This window comes from Chiloscyllium plagiosum, unplaced genomic scaffold (genome assembly GCF_037043375.1).
Source record: "Chiloscyllium plagiosum isolate Xiang-an unplaced genomic scaffold, Cpla_swu_hap1 HiC_scaffold_52, whole genome shotgun sequence".
Taxonomy (NCBI): domain Eukaryota; kingdom Metazoa; phylum Chordata; class Chondrichthyes; order Orectolobiformes; family Hemiscylliidae; genus Chiloscyllium; species Chiloscyllium plagiosum.
In genome coordinates, this window is record NW_028270190.1 from 27,416,096 (window position 1) to 27,436,202 (window position 20,107).

General features: G+C 41.2%; 1 protein-coding gene across 1 annotated transcript; it reads right to left on the reverse strand.

Moving 5' to 3' along the window:
• Positions 1–386: 386 nt before the first annotated feature.
• Positions 387–17,337, reverse strand: LOC148134895 (pancreatic secretory granule membrane major glycoprotein GP2-like). Its single transcript, XM_087985330.1, has 8 exons — positions 17,249–17,337; positions 16,640–16,689; positions 14,995–15,139; positions 13,900–13,976; positions 13,639–13,803; positions 6,609–6,767; positions 3,235–3,320; positions 387–2,712 (listed from the first exon to the last, which is right to left on the reverse strand). Exons 2-8 carry the CDS (start codon positions 16,671–16,673, stop codon positions 2,611–2,613), a joined length of 768 nt encoding a protein of 255 aa, XP_087841456.1. The 5' UTR covers positions 16,674–16,689; positions 17,249–17,337; the 3' UTR covers positions 387–2,610.
• Positions 17,338–20,107: the final 2,770 nt, after the last annotated feature.

A 20,107-nucleotide genomic window follows, 5' to 3' on the forward strand; every position in this document is an offset into this window, starting at 1 on the left:
GGCCCTGCAGGTCTGGCTGAGATATTTGATGAAACCGTTTCTTAGTTTGTATTTGGTCTGCCCGACAAAGAGAAGACCACATCGGGAGGACCTAATGAAGTAAATTAATTTAGATAAGAGGCAGGTGAACCTCTGTCTCAGCTGGAAGGATTGTATGCATCCCTGGATGAAGGTAATGGGGGTGATGTGCCTGTCTGTCCATGCCGTACTATCTGTGGTAGAGGATTGCGATGGTTCATACACACTTTCCTGGTAAAATATGATAACTCAGAAACCATCGAGATGGTGGACTGTACATGCGGGGCAAATGGTGGATATTAAATGAGAATTCAGGTTTACAAAGCAACTTAAAGCGTCAGAGGAATTGTGCATTTATTGTGGAAAATGTCCTTCTTCCAAAGCATAATAAATCTGAGTAAATCGATACACCAAAGTACAGTGGACGCAGTGACAATTAGCAAATTTAAGGATGAGTTACATGGCTTTTTACTTGGTAACGGGTTGAAGAAATATAGAGAGAAGGCAGAAAAATAAGGGTGATGAGCATATCTGCTATCACAGAATGGCCCCTTTCTGCTCCTATCGCTTATGAAGTTATGAACTTATGAGAGAAGAGGTGAAAGAAGAGAAAAAATATCGAATGAAGGCATCTTCAAATTAACTTTTCTTTTCTATAAGTGAGAATAAACAAGGAAAACGCATATATCTCAACATTTCCTCTCGTTGGAGACCAATCTCGCTAAGACTACCAAATTAAATGCTGGCAGTTAGACATCCACGACTTTCAAAACCATGTTGCTTTTACAATTGCCTCAAATTTGTGTACAGATCTGTTCTTTGGTTTCTCCCGAGCTCCTATCGAATTCTGTAATGCATTCCGTGCAATGTGGTTGCTGTTTCTAGATTTTTTGACATTTGCCTACGTGATTTCATTTGTGGATACTTTTCAGATTCATCCCTTTGTTTTGCAGTTATAAATTCTCTGATTAGCTTGACATCATCTCATCAGTTATTTTATGACAAATTCTCACGGCCTTTATTCTAACTGAAAGTCTAAGCAGACAGTTCGAAATAATAGATTCGACATATTTCAACTCGTGTTTGAAAGGTAAGCGGAGTATTTAAATGCAGGTGGGGAGCATCTGAAAGCACGTCTGCAAAGTATCAAGCAGACAAAAATTATTTACACAAAGTAAAGTTGTACGGACAGCTCTGAATCGGAGAACTGAATCGTAGATTAACGACAACGTGGAAGCAGACCATTCGGCCCAACAAGGCCACATTCACCTTCCAAAGAGCATCACGTTCACTCTCAACTCCATACCTCATTCCTGTAAACCTGCATTTCACTGACCATTGCACCGAACCTACAAAGCCCTGAATACTATCGGCAATTTAGCATGGCTAATTCAACTAGCTTGCAGCTATTTAGACTGTCGGAGGGAACTGGAACATCCCTTCAAACTATTTAACTGTCTACCTGGTGAACGCATTGTGCAACTGCAAATTGCAAATTCAAAACTGGCTATTGAGGAGGCCAAAATCATTAGCGAATGTCGACATTCCGGATGTTAACAGGGATAAATCTTGAAATACTTTATTACAGAATCACATAGAATACTGAAAGCCAGAATTTCTCACCAGCTATCCTGAAAATGTTGATCCCATGTGCCAGAAGTAGCAAGCCCACCCATAGCCTAACGAATTTGACGTAGATTTACCAAAGTATTTCATAGAAAGTCAGTTAACTGGGTTTTTGAATTGAGAACGCGCATACTGCCAAATTCGCCCCTTGCAAAAACCACCGAGCACAAAACCCCTGATATTCGGTATTGATTACCGCATTTTTTTTCTGTCTGGCCAGTGTACCAAAGGGGAAAAGGGTATTCTTTGTGTTGTGTATTTCCTGCTGTCAGACAGCTGCCTTCCCTGTATAGCTAAGTTGCAAGCAAAGAACAATAGTAGAGGCTCTGACCTGAGAGCCTGCTCCGCCACTCAATATGATTGTGGCTGGCTAAACTACACTGACATATTCAAAGCATATAAGATCTAATTTAATGGGTGGAGCCGGACATAATTTTCCCTCTTGTGTAACCAATGGGATCCATCAAGATTTTTCTTTTAAAAATGGGTCATCCATTTAAGACAGAAATGAGAAATGTTCCAGTTGTTCTGTTATACTTCGGTGAGTTTTCGGGGTCTCCCTTCCTCAAAATTCAGCGAATGCAGGCAATAGAATTTTTTTGTTGAATGATCACTGAATACTGAGTGGATAAAAGGCTATCTTTGAATTTGGAGCTGAGGTTAAAATCAGATCGGGGATCACATTGGATCATTTGAGCAGGCTGGAAGGGTCGAGGGCCCTGCACTTCTGGTTCGCCGTTTGTTAAAAGGGCCATCTATGCTTAAATGTAGCATACGGTGGGGAAAAGTGCAATATAAAGCATATTCGTTACCACTATAAAGGAAGCACGTTTCTATTCAACAGCAGAACTAACTGGTAATGGTTTGCTTTGGTTATGTCAGAAGTGTGAAGGCCAATTCGGTTGTAGCAATCCAGTGATCATTATGGCAAGGCGATGCCTGGGTGTTTGGGCCTCATGACCACACTCAGTTTCCTTCAGGTCCTGAAGCGACCACAGCCACACAGTGTCCCTCCTCCTGGACTAATTCCACATTCCTCCGGGCTCGCTCATTGACCATTTCCTGAAGCTTTATTGCACAATGAAAAACAAGATGTTTACACTGAGATTAGGAGACGAAGCAGAGTCAAAAGGTATTGTCAAATGGAGACAGGAGCAGGGAGGGGAATGGCGCAAATTGAGAAACACACAAAGTGGACTGGAATGAGAGACAGGGACAAGGAGAGGAGAAAAAAACGAGAGGCGATGGCATCATTTCCGTAACACCAGTGAAAGGGGAGAAACATGGGGGGGGGGGGGGGGGCGAGAGTGATATATAATAGGACAGTGATAGAAGACAAAATTTGATGGAGAAATCAAAACATGAAAGGAAGCGAAGAAGCAAAAATCATAAGAAGGTCATTCAGCTTTCCTCTCGATCTTTTGTCCGTGTGATGCAAGCAGAAAATATGAGAGGTTTATCATTGCTTAGCTCCTCCCCAAAACAGTTATTATATGCAGTTGCGGGGGCGAGGGTGATGGTCGAACTCGTGGGGTGGCATTGGATGTGGGTAATTTGCGTCTGCCCTCTTTGTATAGTGGAATCTCTTACCGTCTTCAGCGTGATTTTCTTCGCCTTTTTGTTGTCAATCTCTGCATCCGAAGTGATCATCACATGAACCCATTGATGCGGAGAACCTAAATGCAATATTTACGACATCAAACAAATTACACATACATGTAGTTCTGGACAGGATATAGTATTGATTTATAAAATGTCCCTACCAGATTGGATTCACTTTTGTCTTGCTCGTAATTGTTTGTTCTATCTGCACATCTGTATATTGCTATTCTGCCTTCAGTTCACTATTCTTATCTGCTCTCTCTCTTCCCTCAATTACCATGCTTCACTCTATGCTTCTAATAGTCTGCTGCTCATTGATTCCATTTCACAAGCAATTTATTTCCATGCTTACGCAATTCCAGACTTCCCGTTTCACCTTCGCCTCGTGATCAGAGTGATCAATAAATGACACATGGAGTTAGGGAGACACAGGCGGAGGGAAATAGATGTAGATAGGAAGACCCAAATGCAGAGGATTTCAAAAGGAAGGACTGAAGGTGGTGTTTGGCATTAAAGACGAAGCTTCGTGAACCAGTTTGAAGGTTCTACAATAACTGCTCCACCCTGCAGTGTATGCCCCACTTAATATTTTTGATCGTCAATGGTGGTAAAAGAACTGTATACATAGCATTGAGTTAACAGGAGTCATCACACGGATACAGATAATACAAGTGAGTCAATGATTTCCAGGACGCAACCTCAATTGCTAGACCCCGGTAAGTTTGGTGGATGTTCAAGAAAACAATTAAGGAGCAAATAATCGACATGAGAAAACACTTGTGAACAACTTTCTGGTTAATCCAAAGATATTCGGCAAGTAAATCAAGATGAAGTGAATAACCATGGAACGATCAGTCCCTAACAAACGATCAGTTTGTGTCTAGTGGGCACACACTGGAAGAGTATTAAATGAGACACAATATTTGATCAGCTAAGTCCGCATTGCTTTGTTACCTGGAGGTCATGGCTCAGAAGGCTTGTTAATTATTTTGAAGAGGTGTTCAAGTGTTTGGCAGGCTATCAATTAATCAGTATTTCGGAAATAAATTTGACACAACTCCAAGCCAAAACGCATGAAGTTAAAATTGCAAAGGATGCAGCGGAATTTGGCAATTCTGATTTAAATAAAAATGCCCATAGACATAGCAGTTGGTCATGCTAAAAGCCAGTGTTTGGAACAGGTATCAGTGGGTACCACTGTTATCATTGTTGGGTCACTTAATCTTTGAGATGTTCACAAACCACTTTGATCTGCAGATGCGAATTTCGGAGAGTAGTCACACGGGCATGCTAAATAAGATTGCAGGTTATACAAAGCTTAAAGTTTGCGAGAAAATTTGTAGCTCGGGTGCTCGTTGCTGTGGTTCTGTTCGCCGAGCTGGAAGTTTATGTTGCAAACGTTTCGTCCCCTGTCTAGGTGACATCCTCAGTGCTTGGGAGCCTCCTGTGAAGCGCTTCTGTGGTGTTTCCTCCGGCATTTATAATGGCCTGTCCCTGCCGCTTCCGGTTGTCAGTTTCAGCTGTCCGCTGTAGTGGCCGGTATATTGGGTCCAGGTCTATGTGTTTGTTGATGGAGTTTGTGGATGAGTGCCATGCTTCTAGGAATTCCCTGGCTGTTCTTTGTTTTGCTTGCCCTATAATGGTAGTGTTGTCCCACACAACCAGAAGCGGCAGGGACAGGCCACTATAAATGCCGGAGGAAACACCACAGAAGCGCTTCACAGGAGGCTCCCAAGCACTCAGGATGTCACCTAGACAGGGGACGAAACGTTTGCAACAAAAACTTCCAGCTCGGCGAACAGAACCACAGCATACAAAGCTTAGCCAAGTAGGTGACATTAAATATATTTATATATATATATTAGATGAATGGATTTTGTCAGGTGACATTTTTAACCTGATAAATGTGACGAAGCAACAACCAAGGCTTGGTTTCAGAGAGGGGAAAAGGAGAAAAGCATTCCTGAAGAAGGGCTTATGCCCGAAACCTCGATTCCCATGTTCCTTGAATGCTGCCTGACCTGCTGCGCTTTTCCAGCAACACATTTTCAGTTCTGAGAGGAGAAAAGTCATGTTACTGCCCTTGATCAGAGATACATGAATCTGGCAAGAGAATTCAACCGGGTAGTTGACAAGCAGCATTGGATTCTTGTCGTTTTGAGGCATTCCAGTGTGAAAACAACATGGTGGTCAATTTGAATCTACAGAAAGTTTTGCTCAGTTCATTGCTGAACTACTGTTGCAGTTTTGGTCATCACACTGTCGGAAGATGTGGTTGCACTGGAAAGGGTCAAAAGAATGTTTGTCAGGAGGTTGCCTTGGATGAAGCTATGAAGAGGTTATGCATATCGTTTTTTGTTTTGAGCGTGCAAGTTTGAATGGGGATCCCAGACTGGTAGACAAGATAAGCACAGGCATGAACAGGTTGAAATGAAAGCCGCTGTTTCTCTTCGTAGAAATATCCATATCAAGGGAAAAGTATTGAAGTGAAAGGCAGAAAGCTTACAGGATGTTGAAAGAATATCGTTTTCGCTAGATGTGTTTGGGTTTTGATTGAACTGTCAGCGATAATAGTACTGGTGGGAAACGTCACGAAACTTTGAAAGTACTTGGATGAGCATTCAAAGTAACATACGATTAAAGACTATCGGTCGAGTGTGGCAAAGTTGGACTTGCGAAGTTGGTATTATTACCATTGTCAGTATAAACTTAATCGGTCAATCAGGCTCTCCAGTAATTTATCATTCTCGTGATAACTACTGAGAACCATTACATTCTATGCACCTCAGTTAATACATTCCAAACTCCTCAGTCATTACATCTAACTCCATTTAGCCACTGCATCCCACTTCCCTCAGTCGCTACACAATACCCTGACTTCATACGTCTTAGTTAGGTCAGCTATCCAAGCTATCAGTCAGGTAAAGCTACTGACACTGCCTTTATCGTAAATCCATTCTTGATCGGTTAAGTAGACCGAAACTGCGTACAATATTCAGTCGTGTTCTCATTTAAGGCATGTACAATTATCGCAAGACATGCCAGATCCTATATTCAAAACGACTTGCTTTGAAAAGCGACATTTCATTTACTTCTTGACTTACCTGCATGACTTCCTTTTGCAGCTAGGACAATCAAATCTTTTTGCACATTCCACTGTCTCAATATGTAGCCATTTTGATTTTAAACTGTCGTCGCCTTTTTGCAGCTACTATTGACTTCATCCTGCATTGTTTTCCACACTCATTCAATTTGTCAAAACGACACTGAAATTATCTGCATTTTCTCGCAAGTCATCACGCCACACAGCTTGGTGTTCATATACTTTCCCTGATTTTTTTCATAACCTACAAATCCCTCACCTTGCTCAGCATCAGTCTGAAGGTTATAAAATTCCGTAGGGTTGGATGGAAGAGTAAACGAATTCAAAGTAGAAGTCTCAGACCCTGAAGAGTCAGGCGAGGCAATGTCAATCGAAAATGTTGTCGATAGATCCTTGTGTCTTTGAGTTGGTACTCTTTCTGCAATAGGAAGAAAGGATGGTGGCATATGAGCTTACAGGTGATGCATCGTGTACTGTTTTGAAAGGTTACATAATCATTAGATAATGCATCTACTTCGCAAATAAACCCACTCCATACTTGCACTGCGTGTCTCAATAAAATACTCTTAGTGGGGTCGGACGATAGAATCAGAGCAGTGCCAAACCCGAAGTCGTCACAAGAGCACAGGTGTCATAAAAGTGACAAGAAATTGCCAGAACCACGTCAATACCGACACGGAGAAATGTTTGATGGATGAGAAAGAAGAGTTAATCGGGCTAAACAAGTGCATAAGCTAACTCTGGCGGTTAACATTAAGGGGAGTATACACAGATTCTATGAATATATCAAAAGGAAATGAATTCGGTGTAAGGAATTGGTGGACGAAGGTGGCAATTGTTGCTTTAACTGAAGCACATTGGCAAAACGGTGAAACATTACTTTACAGGTGTCTTTTCTTTCACCAGGAGGACAATACAAGCACAAAATGTCGGAATTTATGTTAAGAGGCGAGGTGGTATGGGAGGACTTTTAAAAAATTTTTACAGTGGTCAAATATTCAGTTTTTTAACAATAGGGTTGCTCAGGAAGTTAATTCGAATTGCCTGAGCCAAATTTTCCAGTTGAGATCGTGTCGGAGAGAGGATGAAAGAAGATTCGAGAACGACTAACGCCAAAACTTCCTTTCGACAATAATCTCGTAAACAAATACTAGGGAGCAATTGACCAGTAACCCTCATGTAATTATTGGGAAGGCTTTTGAAGAAAGAACAAGTGAAGCATAACATGAGTTTTCATTTGGCGAACCAAACATTGAAAGCGTATTCACTGCCTCTTTGCCAAAGGGAGATGTTATAAAAAAAGCTTACTGGAATATTTCTACGAGGTAACAAAATGTTTGGCATTTTAAATAATTTATAATAATTTCTACAATAACTTTCACAAGATCCAACATGGGAAACTTAGGTAAAAATGTACAAAAGCGGCAAATTGAACAAGTAGGTTCCACGATTTTCAGAATGATGGGAGAAAGATGGTCTGTTATTGAATTGACAGCAGTGTGTACCACAGTGATCATTGCTGGTTCACTTATTTTTCATATTCTTAAGTAAAATAGATTTGTAGCTTCAAATTTGAATGTGTGAGCACTGAGGACCTTTATTAAATTATGCTGATACAAAGATTGGCCAATTAAGTACATTGAGGAACACGTTATTCAGTGACACATGGATACAAATACTTTGCCAGGTAGACGGTTGTGTGCCAGATGAAATGTAAAACTGACATATGTGTGATGGTACAATTTACAAGAAGGAAGAATCCATGTCACAACTTAATGAATGATTGGACATTCGGAATCAAAGAAGAAAAGAAGTGTCTTGCAGTATGTGGACCCAGATTGCTGAATGTGTCAAGACAGGTTGACGAGATAATTAAAGAAGCACATTGGTTAATTCCATTTCCCAGGTGCTCTTTCGCTCATAAATGCAGGGAGATAAGATTTCAGATGCAAATGACTGTGTTTCAGTCACTGTTGGAGTACTGTGAGCATACTGGTCAATGCACGATAGAAAGATTTGATTGCTCTGGAGTCGGTGCACAGAATACTTTCCACAAAGGTGCCTTGAATAGAGCTATATAGAAAGTTTGGATACGCTGGAGTTATCCCCTTTGGAGAGGAAGGTGCTGAATTGGTCGTGACAGCGTGGTTGAGATAAGAAAGGGCATCGACAAGCTGAAAAAAAGACAACCTCTTTCCCTTCATAGAAACTAATGAAACAAATGAAGCAACTGTCAAGTGCAAAGTAAAGGCTGAGGAGATTTTTGGAGTTAAAGCATATGGACAGAAGCAATATTGGGATTTGAAATACATTGGCTGGGAGTTTTTCTGCTCATCAACATATCAACTGGTAAAATGCAGTGAACCAGCATTTGAAGTGTCATAATATTCAAGACTACAGGTTTATTTGGAGGATTGGAGAATTATCAAGGTGGTGATATGCTATTATTAAAATTACCTCTGCGGTCGGACTGGAATCTATAACTCTGTGTTTTCTCTCCTGCATCATTGCATTCAACTCACTCTTTCACTTCATCCCGATCACCTCAGTCATTAAATTACTCACGAAATCCCATTTAGTCAAATATGACTTCTCAGTTCCCAGTTCACGATTTCGACTCAGTTAAGACACTAACTCCCACTTCCACCAGTCATGAGGTCGTACCCGCTCAGTCACGACATCCTGCTGTCTGATTTACTGAATTCCATTCACCTTAATCACGGTCTTCTAACCTTGTCGGTCAACACATCAAATTCTCCTCCAAAATTCAATCTCACTTCCTTAAGTCACTCACTTCATCACTCCTCCCATGCCAGTCACAACATCCCACCATCTTCAGACACTGTGTTATATTCCCATCAGTAACAAAGTCCCAGTCCAATCATGCACAGTATTCTGTTACCGTCAGTAAAAGCATTACCCTTCATTCGGGGACTATATTCTATTCCTTTCATTTTCAACATCCCACTACCGTCACACGCTTTATTCTACTCCAGTCTTTAACAACATCACACTGGGCTGGCGCATTTTACCGCTCGACCATCACGCACTCTTTCACACTTGGATGAGTTACACATCCTTCTCCTATCAGTCTGCCAATTCATTTTTCCTCACTTCAGCATCCGCCAAGTTCTACTCTATCTCAGATGTTCATCTGAACTGCTCCGAATTACACTTGGACTTTGTGATTTTTGGGACTTTTTGTATATCAAGTTGAAGTTCAGGTTGCAGTTTGCACCCTGCGATGGTAGGTTTGTGACCAGCTGGTTCTTTACCACGCGGCTTAACATAATCAGTGAGCCTCTGTTGAAGCACTGTCTTCTGTCCTGCTTTTTCTTTACGTGTCTTGGTCTGTTCAAGTGGGTGATATCATTTCCGTTTCTTTCCGAAGAGGTTGGTAAATAGGATTACTACAGATGTGCTTATTGATGGAGTTTCGGTTTGAATGCCAGGGATCGCAGAATTCACGTGCGTGTTTACATTTGGCTATCCGAGGATGGATGTGATATTGATGTCGTGTATTTCTTTATCTGTGTGTTAAGATACTAGTTATAGATGATAATGTCTTTTAATGACGAGTAGGTGTGTGTGTATCCAGGAGGCTAGATTTCTTCCTGGCTGTAGGGTGTAGTGTTTGATGTAGCCCTTGCAGGGCATTTTGTAAATGACATTCGAATTAGGGTTTTGGTCGTAAAGTGTCCTTTAGGTTCATCAGTAGCAGTTTCATTCCATTGGTAGATTTGTGGGCTACCAACACTGAATCGGACAAACAAGCAGGAAAATAGCCATCAGAATAAACGAACACCAACTAGGTATCAAGATTCATGATCAGCTATCACAACGATCCTTACACACAGACGAAGAAGGACACCACTTTGATTGTGACAGCACATCTATTTTCGGACAGACGAAACAAAGACAGGCACGGGATTTCCTAAAGGCCTGGCATTCAAACAAGAACTCCACCAATAAACACATCGATTTCGACCCCATTTACCAACCTCTGAGAAAAAAGAAACAATAGTTATGTCACCCACCTAACAGACCATGAAAATAAACAGAAATTGGGACAGAACACCATTAGTTGAACGGAGGCTCACATTTGACGAAACGTCTGAGAAAAAAAATAATAAAACACAGAACATCGATCAATGGAGTGCAGAACAGGCCATTCGGCCCTCGATGTTGCGCCAAACTGTGAACTAGTCTAAGCCCATCCCGACACTCCCCCATCATCATCCATGTGCACAGAGTTATGTTTGAATCTCACTAATGTTGGTGAGTTAACTACATTGGCAGGCAGGGCATTCCATGCCCTTAACACTCTGTGAGTGAAGAAATTGCCTCTGACTTCTGTCTTAAATTTATCACGTATCAATTAGTAGCTATGGCCCCTCGTTCAAGTTGATGGCATCATCACTGGAATAAAAGACTTTCATGTCACCCCATTCTAATCCTTTGATCGTCTTGTATGCCTCTATCAAATCCCCTCTTGGCCTTTTCCTTTCCAATGAGAATACAATTAAAGTCTCTCAGCCTTTCCTCATAAGGCCTTCCCTCCAGACTACGCAACATCCTGGTAAATCTCCTCTGCATCTTTTCCAATGTTTCCACATCCTTCCTTTAATGGGGGGACCAGAACTCTACACAATATTCCAAGTGCGGCCACACTTGTGTTTTGCATAATTGCAGCTTGACATTACGGCTCCGGAACACAATCCCTCTACCGATGAAACATACCATAATGCATGCCTTCTTAACAGCACAACCTGGTTGACAATTTTCAGTGAACTATGTACATGGACTCCAAGATCCATCTGCACATCCACACTGCCAAGAATATTTCCATTGACCCAGTATTCGGTCTTCCTGTTATTCTTCTCAAAGTGAATCTATTCACATTTATCAACATTGTCCTCCATTCGTCACCTCTTAGCCCAATTCTGCAGTTCATGCAAGTCGTCCTGAAACCTGCAACATTATTCCAAACTATCCACTACTCCAACGACATTAAAGTCATCTGCAAATTTACTAACACATTCACCTACCCCTGCATCCAAGTCTATTATAAAAACTACAAACAGCAGTGGTCCTAAAACAGATTGTTGTGGCACACCATTCGGAAGCTGACGCCAGTCTGAATATTTTCCATCAACCACTAATTGCTGCTTTCTTGCAGAAAGGCAATTTCCAATCAAAACTGCTAAATTAATCTCAATTCCATACCCTGCATTGTCTCCAACTGCCTAGCATGTGGAAACTTATCAAAAGCTTTCCTCAGGTTCATGTATACCATGTCAACTGCCCTACCCTCATCGACATGCTTGGTTAACTTCTCAAAAAACTCAATGAGGTCGGTGAGACTTGACCTGTCTTTGATGAAACCATGTTGACGACCTGCAATCCGATCTCGACAGAGCCCACACACAACTTCCCACTTCTATCTTTGAATGGCGCGATCACGATTCTAGTCATCCTTTTCTTCCTCACAAAATTATAGAAAGCTTCATTGTTCTCCTTTATTTTGCCTCCTAAAGACTGCTCATGTCTTCTCTTTGATCTTCTGAACTCTCTCTTTATATACTACCTAGCAAGTTTACAACTCTCCGTCGTCTCACCTGAACCATGTCGCCTCATGGTCACATAAGCCTCATTCTTCCGCTTAACAAGCGATGCAATTTCTTTAGTAAACCACAGTTACCTTATGTTATCACTTCGCCCGTGCCTGGCTGGGATATATGTATCAAGGAAATGCAATATCTGTTCCCTAAAGCACCTCCACATTTCGAATACCTCTATCCCGGTATTTTGCTACCGCTTTCTTTGCATCCGACGTCTTGCCTAATCGTATTATAATTGCCCTTCCTCAATCTGTATCTCATGCCTGTGGCATGTTCTATCCATCTTCGTCTCTGAACTAATCGAAACCGAATTATGGTCGCTTTCCAAAGTACTCACCTGATACTAAATCAAACACCTGGCCTGGTTCATTACCAAGTATTAGACCCACTGTTGCCGTCACTCTTATCGACCCTTCGACATACTGTGTCAGGAAACTTGCCTGCACACATTGTACGAAAACTAATCCATCCGACCTCCTCGAAATATAGCATTTATCATGAATGCTGTGGGATTTAAAGCCCCCCATAATGACCACGCTGTACATTTCATTTTTACCCAGAATCGTTTTGACGATACTCTCCTCCATATTAGGTGCGGCACGGTGGCTCAGTGGTTAACACTGCTGCCTCCCAGCACCAGGATCCCAGGTTCACTTACAGCCTCGGGTGACTGTCTGAGTGGAGTTTGCGGATTTTAACTGTGTCTGCGTGGGTTTCCTCCGGGTGCTCAGATTTCCTCCCACAGTACAAAAATGTGGAGGTCAGGTGAAGTTGCAATGCTAACTTGCCCCAAACTGTTAGGTCAATTATCAGAGAGGAATGGGTCTTTCTGGGTTACTCTTCTGAGGGTCGGTGTGGAGTGGTTCGGCCGAAGTGCCTGTTTCCACACTGTAGGGAATCTAATCTAATCCCTGGAAATCTGCGGAGGCCTATAAATAACCTCCCAGCAGTGTAACCTCTCCTCTCTTGTTTCTCACCACAGCCCATGCTCTCTCAATAGACGAGTCCTCGTTAGAAGTTCTTTTGACTACCATTATACTTGTCTTGACGAACAAGGCCACACTTCCCACACACCCTATTTTACCTCCTTCCCTGTTCTGAATGGAAGATCTAAACACTGGAACCTACAACATCCATTTCTCCCCCTGCTCTATCCACGAATAGCCACAGCATTGAAGTCCCAGGGACCTATCCATGCTGCAAGCTCACCAACCTTATTTCGGATACTTCTGGCTTTGAAGAAGACTCACTTCAAACCAATTTGCTCCCTGCCAGCCCATTCCTGTGACCACGAAATCGTGTCCATGTCCTCCCTACTCTCATCCTTCTGTGCATTGGAACTACACCTCAGGTTCCCATTTTCCTGGTGAGCTAGTTTAACCCCATCCGAATAGCGCCAGCAGATTTTCCACCCAGTATATGTAGACCCACTAGCTCAGCGAGCGAACTCACAACCGGACACTTGGTCTCTTCTGTATTCTGTACGCTCCCATGGAGGTAGAGAGTGAGTGACATGGAGAGCACTTATGTTTTCCAGAAATTAGGGACAGGACCACATAGTATCTCATCTCATTTTTGCTTACCGAATATGGGGTGCTTGTAACATTCTAACGGACTCGCGTGAAATCTCAGAACCACACTGTGGGTGGGAAATTACTTATGACGTACCTGCACAATATCCAGCATTACAGAATTGTGTCGGCTTCAACTCATACACAAAGAATGTGGAACATTTCTTGATGATGATGTCTTGCCTAGAGGAGCAGTTATTATTATTCCAATTAAAACAGATAGTCCTGGTTACCTCCCCATCACTCACGGAAGGATGGCGACCTGCAATTCATTTTGTTTTAACCGGAAATGATTAAAAGATAAAATGAACAGTGCGTAATGGAGAATTAAATATGGTAGATAAATAGGTGGTTACACCATTTAACCAGCCTGTACTCCTTGTGCAGCAGTGATCAATTGGGATAGCATTCTCTGGAATCATCCATTCACCAGAACTGAAATAAAAATTACAGAGTCAGCTCCTGATCTGATCACATATATTACCTGACTGGTAAAATGTCCGAGACTTCCACAATCTGTGCCCCTTTCGAAAACATGCACTCGGAATGAAATATTTCCCTCCAGCCCGAATATTTTCTGTTAGCCCTTGGCTCAGGTTCAGGTATTTGCAAGATTGTACGGAGGATTTACTGTATAGAAAGTGGACATTCTATCTACTGTTTTATTTTCAATTATTCACACATACACGAACTTTCAAGCATGACCTATAGATATCCTCTCATCAACATTAAACTATCTTGGTTTATCCTCAAGTGTTTTACGATCTTTATTCCATTAAACACGTAACAAAAGTTGAAGTCAATACCCGTCCCTGTGGTCGTGAGCTGAACATTCAAATTATTCTCTTGATAGAGGAGTCTGTTCAGAATTCTCCATTAGATTCATGATTAACCCTCACAGCGATTGTCTCATTAATGCTTGGTTGAATCACTTTCAAAGAGAACACAGTTCTCTTCGTGTAAATTAATGAAAGACCGTGAATACCGAGTAGGTGCCCCTCGTTTGCATAACCAGAATAACATCAAGACCAAAACAAAATGATGTGCTCCTAATGCGGAGCACCAAACTGTGGACTGTGCTCTTTCTGTAAATCAACTGATGGCTGTGGAGACAGGAAATGTGTGCTGCATTTCAATTGTGGTATGATAAATGTTTAAAAGAGTTACACATGATTATGAACGAGTTTGCTTTTAATTTTATAAAAATATCACCAGTCCTTCCCTAAAATACATTTATGTTTCTCTCTTTGCGAAACATGATGTTTTCAGTTTCAACAATGAGGGAGATAAGTTTAGTATTTCGGAATTACAGATGTTTTTGTTTCACTCCCACCAATTCCCTCATAGCTTTACACTGGTGCCTAGGACAATGAAACCATTGACAGTGCAAACAGTGAGCCATCACCCCGCCTTTTACAATTATACTAACGTTCCAAGAAAGCTCACTCTTTACCTATTAAAGCTGTACCATCCCTGTTGGAGATTGTTACCACACTCATCTCGGTGTAAGCATTCTTTTAGACCCAATTTAATGCTCCTCCTGGTCGGATCCAAGACTGTGTGGTTCACACATGGATCAGCGATTTTGCTGTTTGGGACTGAGGGTCACAAAAAAAAAACTGTTTAATATTATGTTGTAAAGAACAGTGAATTTGACATAGCAACATGAGCTGCCAGACGCATCAAAACTATAATTGATATTAGCAGGGACGAGGGACACAGTAATCTGGAACGACTGAAGTTCCAATTGTAGTCATTTGAGAAGTAGAGGTTGAGTGCAGTTTCGAACAAAAAAACATTGAAAGTCACGAGTGGTTTTGACAGTGTCGATTACGAGAGAAAGTGATCGTATTGACAGAAATGTTGAAAACAAGAAAGAAGTGGGAGGCACGGTCGCACAGTAGTTAGCACTGCTGCTTCACAGCGCCTGAGACCCGGGTTCAATTCCCGCCTCAGGCGACTCCTTGTGTGGAGTTTGCACATTCTCCCTGTGTCTGCGTGGGTTTCCTCCGGGTGCACCGGTTTCCTCCCACAATCCAAAAATGTGCAGGTTAGGTGAATTGCCCGTAGTGTGAGGTAAATGTAGGCGAATGGGTCGGGGTGGGTTACGCTTCGGCGGGTCAGTGTGGACTTGTTGGGCCGAAGGGCCTGTTTGCACACTGTAACTAAACTAATCTAAAAGTCTAATCAGTTGCTTGAGTCATTGAGTCATATAGATTACAGCACGGAAACAGACCCTCCGGTCCAACCCGTCGATGTTGACCAGTTACCCCAACCCAATCTAGTCCCATTTCCCAGCACATATTCCTACCCAGCACAAACAATTCCTACTCATATACACATCCAAATACCTTTTAAATTTTGCAATTGCAATTGCACCAGATTCCACTACTTCCTCTGGCTGCTATTTACATACACGTACCGCCCCCTGTGTGAAAAGCTGCCCCTGAGATCCCTTTCCCCGCTCACTCTAAGCCTCTGCTCTCCCGTTGTGGACTCCCCCAACCCAGGAAAAAAGACGTTGTCAATTTATTCTCTCCATGCTCCTCAGAATTTTATAAACCTCTATAAGGTAAATTAATGATATTCTGAAATGCAGATACATTGTTCTCCGCAGCTATTGGTATCAGGAACGTTTGCCGAAGAGTCTAATGGGGACAGTGGCAATCCGCTCTATGAGATGGAATTGGATGCGTATCGGAACAGGTGAGGTGAAGGGTTATGAAGTGATTGCAGAAAATTGGTTCTTGGCAAGGACACATTCTGAGACACAGGAGAGTCACGACATGCCAGTTGGCTTCCTGTTCTTCTTAAGCATTTCGTTGGAGTCTAGTGTAGTGTCATGGATACTGTAGTGCTCTTTCCGAAATAATTATAAATTTTATGCTAATAGTTAATAACAAGGGAGACAATTTGACAGAGTAGTGCCCATTCAGTATATTACATAATTGTTTCTTTTTTTCCGTAAGATTAACTCCTATTAGCACTGAAAATACAAAAGGTATTTTAATACGATCACAAATGCACGATAGGTTATGTTTATGCGTGATTAAAACAATTAAACAGAGTGACGTTTGAATGAATGTTCAGGAACTTACACATCAAACCGAGAACCAGCAGTAGAGTCCTCATGCCACTGTGTGATACTCTGTAAATGGGAACAGAGAATTACTATTAGAAAGTGTCAATGAAGAGCGACATTATGGGAGATAAATTAAAGATTGGTCTTCCTTGAATACGAATTATTATGAGTGGGTAGCTTCAAACCATCTTACATTCACTGGGGCAACTGCAGGAAAAATGAAATGTACGTCTGTGTTCCACCGGAACAACCACAGACAGGGTGCGATCGAACTCTCTTCATCATTATTCTCATCAACAGAATAAGAAGCACCTCTCTCACATTTGAGCATCTGTCTGTACACGTCCTTACAACTTCCATCTCATGTGTACAAGTAACAGTTACTGCAAGGTAATTGTAGTCCGAACATCACAATTACCAGAACCTCAACTGACTTGAATGCTATGTTCTAAACAATGAACTAGCTCCTTTTACTGTTTCATTACATGGTAATCTTTGAGAACAACTCCAATTGCAAACACTTCAATCGGTAGAGAAAAACAGTTATCCCATCACCGAAACAAGTGAATATAAGTGACAGCTTTATGAGCTTGTTAGCGTGTTCCTTTAGTTCATTCCCGCTTACCTGTCTCTTTTGAAGTCAGTTTCGCTGTGGGGTATTCCAGTTCAGCTGCTACCTTTTTAGTCCCATCAAACTTCTGCTATGCATTGTGCCAGTTGCACAACAACTCACACCACATCCTCAGAAGACTCTGAACAAAGTGCTGGTTGGCTACATAATCAATGATTTAAATTGTGGCAACTTCAATGCAAATTAAATATTTTTTATGAAATGGCATACAGAAAGAGAACAATGACACATCTTTCCTGGCGTTGGAACGTGTTGTTTGGTTGTACTTGATCCTAATGTTCGCATTTGACTACCGCCACACATCCACACCCTCACACAAATGATGCAGGAATATTAGAATTGGCAGAGTACATGACCATGCTGTTGCCAGCACCGTCCAGCCTTCCTGAATTTGCATGGCCGCTAATCTGGCACTTGCAACGGCCAGTACATCGGGCAGCAGACTTGAGTACTTGCTGCGTTTGGGATACTAGGGGCCTGACAAGGCTGACAAACATTGCAGTCTGAATCTAAGACGTCGTAAAAGCCAACATGACTTTTAGTTCCATGTTCACCATTAAACTCTGACATGTTCTTCATCAATTTCGGATCCTCTAATACTATCAGGTTCTCAAAAAGTGATAGCGTCTGCAAAAGCCTAACACCACTATTCGTGTCAAAGAGTAAAATAGTGCCAGAGAGCGTGTCCGTTTCAAGACATTTCAAATTTTCAGAAAATACATTACTACCCGGGTATATATTAATTTCAGGATGGTATAAATTTCAGGCTTTGTCCTCGACTCAGACTCTGTGTAAGTTTTAGCGCCTGTCTGTAATAGGGTCGTTATCATTTTTGCAGTTTCTATTAAGTGCAAGTTGTGCTTTAGTTGAAAAGACTGCATTGTCTTTAGGCTTCGTATCAATTTCAGACCCGGGAATAATTCTGAGTATATGTCGGGTTCAGGGTCTGTATTATTTTTACAGGATCTACATTCGTTTCTGAACGTGCATCAAATTCAGAGACGTATTACTTTCTGATCTATATGTATTTCAGTGTCTGCATTTGGATGTGTAATTGATTAAAATGTGCATCAGCGTAAGGGGCTGTTTTCTCGTTTAACGTCTAAATTTGATTCAAGTACCATATCAGTTTCACGGTCTGTTTTCCATACATGGCTTTTAGAGTGTTTATTATTTTCAATGTATGTATCAGTTTCAGTTATATGGTCGGCATTACTTTCATGGACTGCATCATTGCAGGGTTTACATCACTTGCAATTTTTGAATAAGTTTCTGTTTTAGGGTGTGTATTAGTTTCGAGACCTGTGTCACTTACGTTGCAATTTTCAGTCGCGATTCGATTCAGTAGAAGTATTAGGTTCAGTTTTTTTAATAGTGTCAGCATCAGTAATAATTTCAAGGTCGATATCAGTTTCAGATTTTGTTTTCGATTAAGGCTATTCATTAATTTCAGGCACTGTATGCGTTTCAGGTTTAGCATTCGTTTAAGGATCTGCATTACTTTCAGGGTATATGTCCATTTCATAGTCCATATCAATTTCACTGTATGTTTTCGACTCGTCTGCATTGGCTCCTGACGAGTGATCAGTATTACATTACAATACGCTCAGGTAATGTGCTGTCAATTTAGCCTCACTCCTCGAACCACTCCACGTCTAAAAAACAATTTGGAATTACAAAATTTCTTCGTTTGGTACACAGCAAGTTTGCATTTAAATATAATCACAACTTAACGAGGCTTTGTGTTTCCATTGGTACTCAATGCAGAGCAGTCCGTCTATTGGACTTTGTCTACTTTTCTGGAGTTTCACAATATTACATGTTCTGAAAAAAGCAGGTTCTCCAGCAGCCCATTCACTCGCTGCATTTATTTGCATTTCATTTGCATTTCTTGCCGAATGTGTTTTATGCAGTCCTTTATTCCTGAATAACATATCAAATCACAATTTCTCTCAATATCATGCAATCAAAAATAAACCAAATCCCAGTATTTACGGAGCATGCCAATCATTAAATCCTGAGCTCCCTGATCAACAGACATCGACCTTCTTTCGTTCCCTTGCTTTAAGAGTGTTTATTGTTTTCAGTGTTTCAATTTTAGAGTCTGTATCACATTCATGAAATACAACGTTACAAGATTTTCATTACTTTCAGCTGCTGTCTTATTTTCTGTCTTGTGGCCTGCGTTAGTTTCAAGAAATGTGTCACTGACTGTCGTTTTAACAGTATTTATTAAATGTAGGAGATTTGTTCGTTTCAGCAAAAGTTTCATTTACAATATTAGGCAGATACTTTTCAAATTTCTTATTAAATTAAGAACGAACATTAGTTTAAGGGAATCTATTCATTTCAGGGTGTACATAAATTTCACTGTCTGATCCCAGTCTGTTTACTTTCACAGTCTCTATCAGATTCAGAGACAGTTTAAGTTTAAGAATGTGTGTCAGTATTAGGGTCACCCCAAATTCAGGAAATGCGCTTTCAATGTAGCCTGGGTCCTCTACACTCTACCACTGAAGTGCAATTTAACCTTCCAATAATTCTTTGTTGGTGACATAGTTAGTTTATGTTTAAATAAAATGACCTTTTCACAACGCATTGTATTCCCAGTGTTACTCAGTGCCAAGCAATCAGTGTGTTGATTTTTGCCTTCTGTTCAGGAGTTCCACAATTTTAGACGTTCTGAACAAATAGATAATGTACGAGATCTACTGGATAGTAGTAACAGGATCGGACAGAGTCAGCATGGATTTATGAAGGGGAAATCATGCTTGACTAATCTTCTTGAATTTTTTGAGGATGTAACTCTGAAGTTGGACGAGGGAATTCCAGTAGATGTATTGTACCTGGACT

Bases quoted from the DNA above. Each gene is read 5' to 3' on its own strand.
- LOC148134895 (XM_087985330.1), bottom strand. From the start codon at position 16,673: ATGAGGACTCTACTGCTGGTTCTCGGTTTGATGT. The intron at 3,321-6,608 runs GTGAGGGATTTG...TATTGCATTTAG, and splicing joins TCAGACTGATGCTGAGCAAG to GTTCTCCGCATCAATGGGTT. The intron at 2,713-3,234 runs GTAAGAGATTCC...TGTGCAATAAAG, and splicing joins AGAAAATCACGCTGAAGACG to CTTCAGGAAATGGTCAATGA.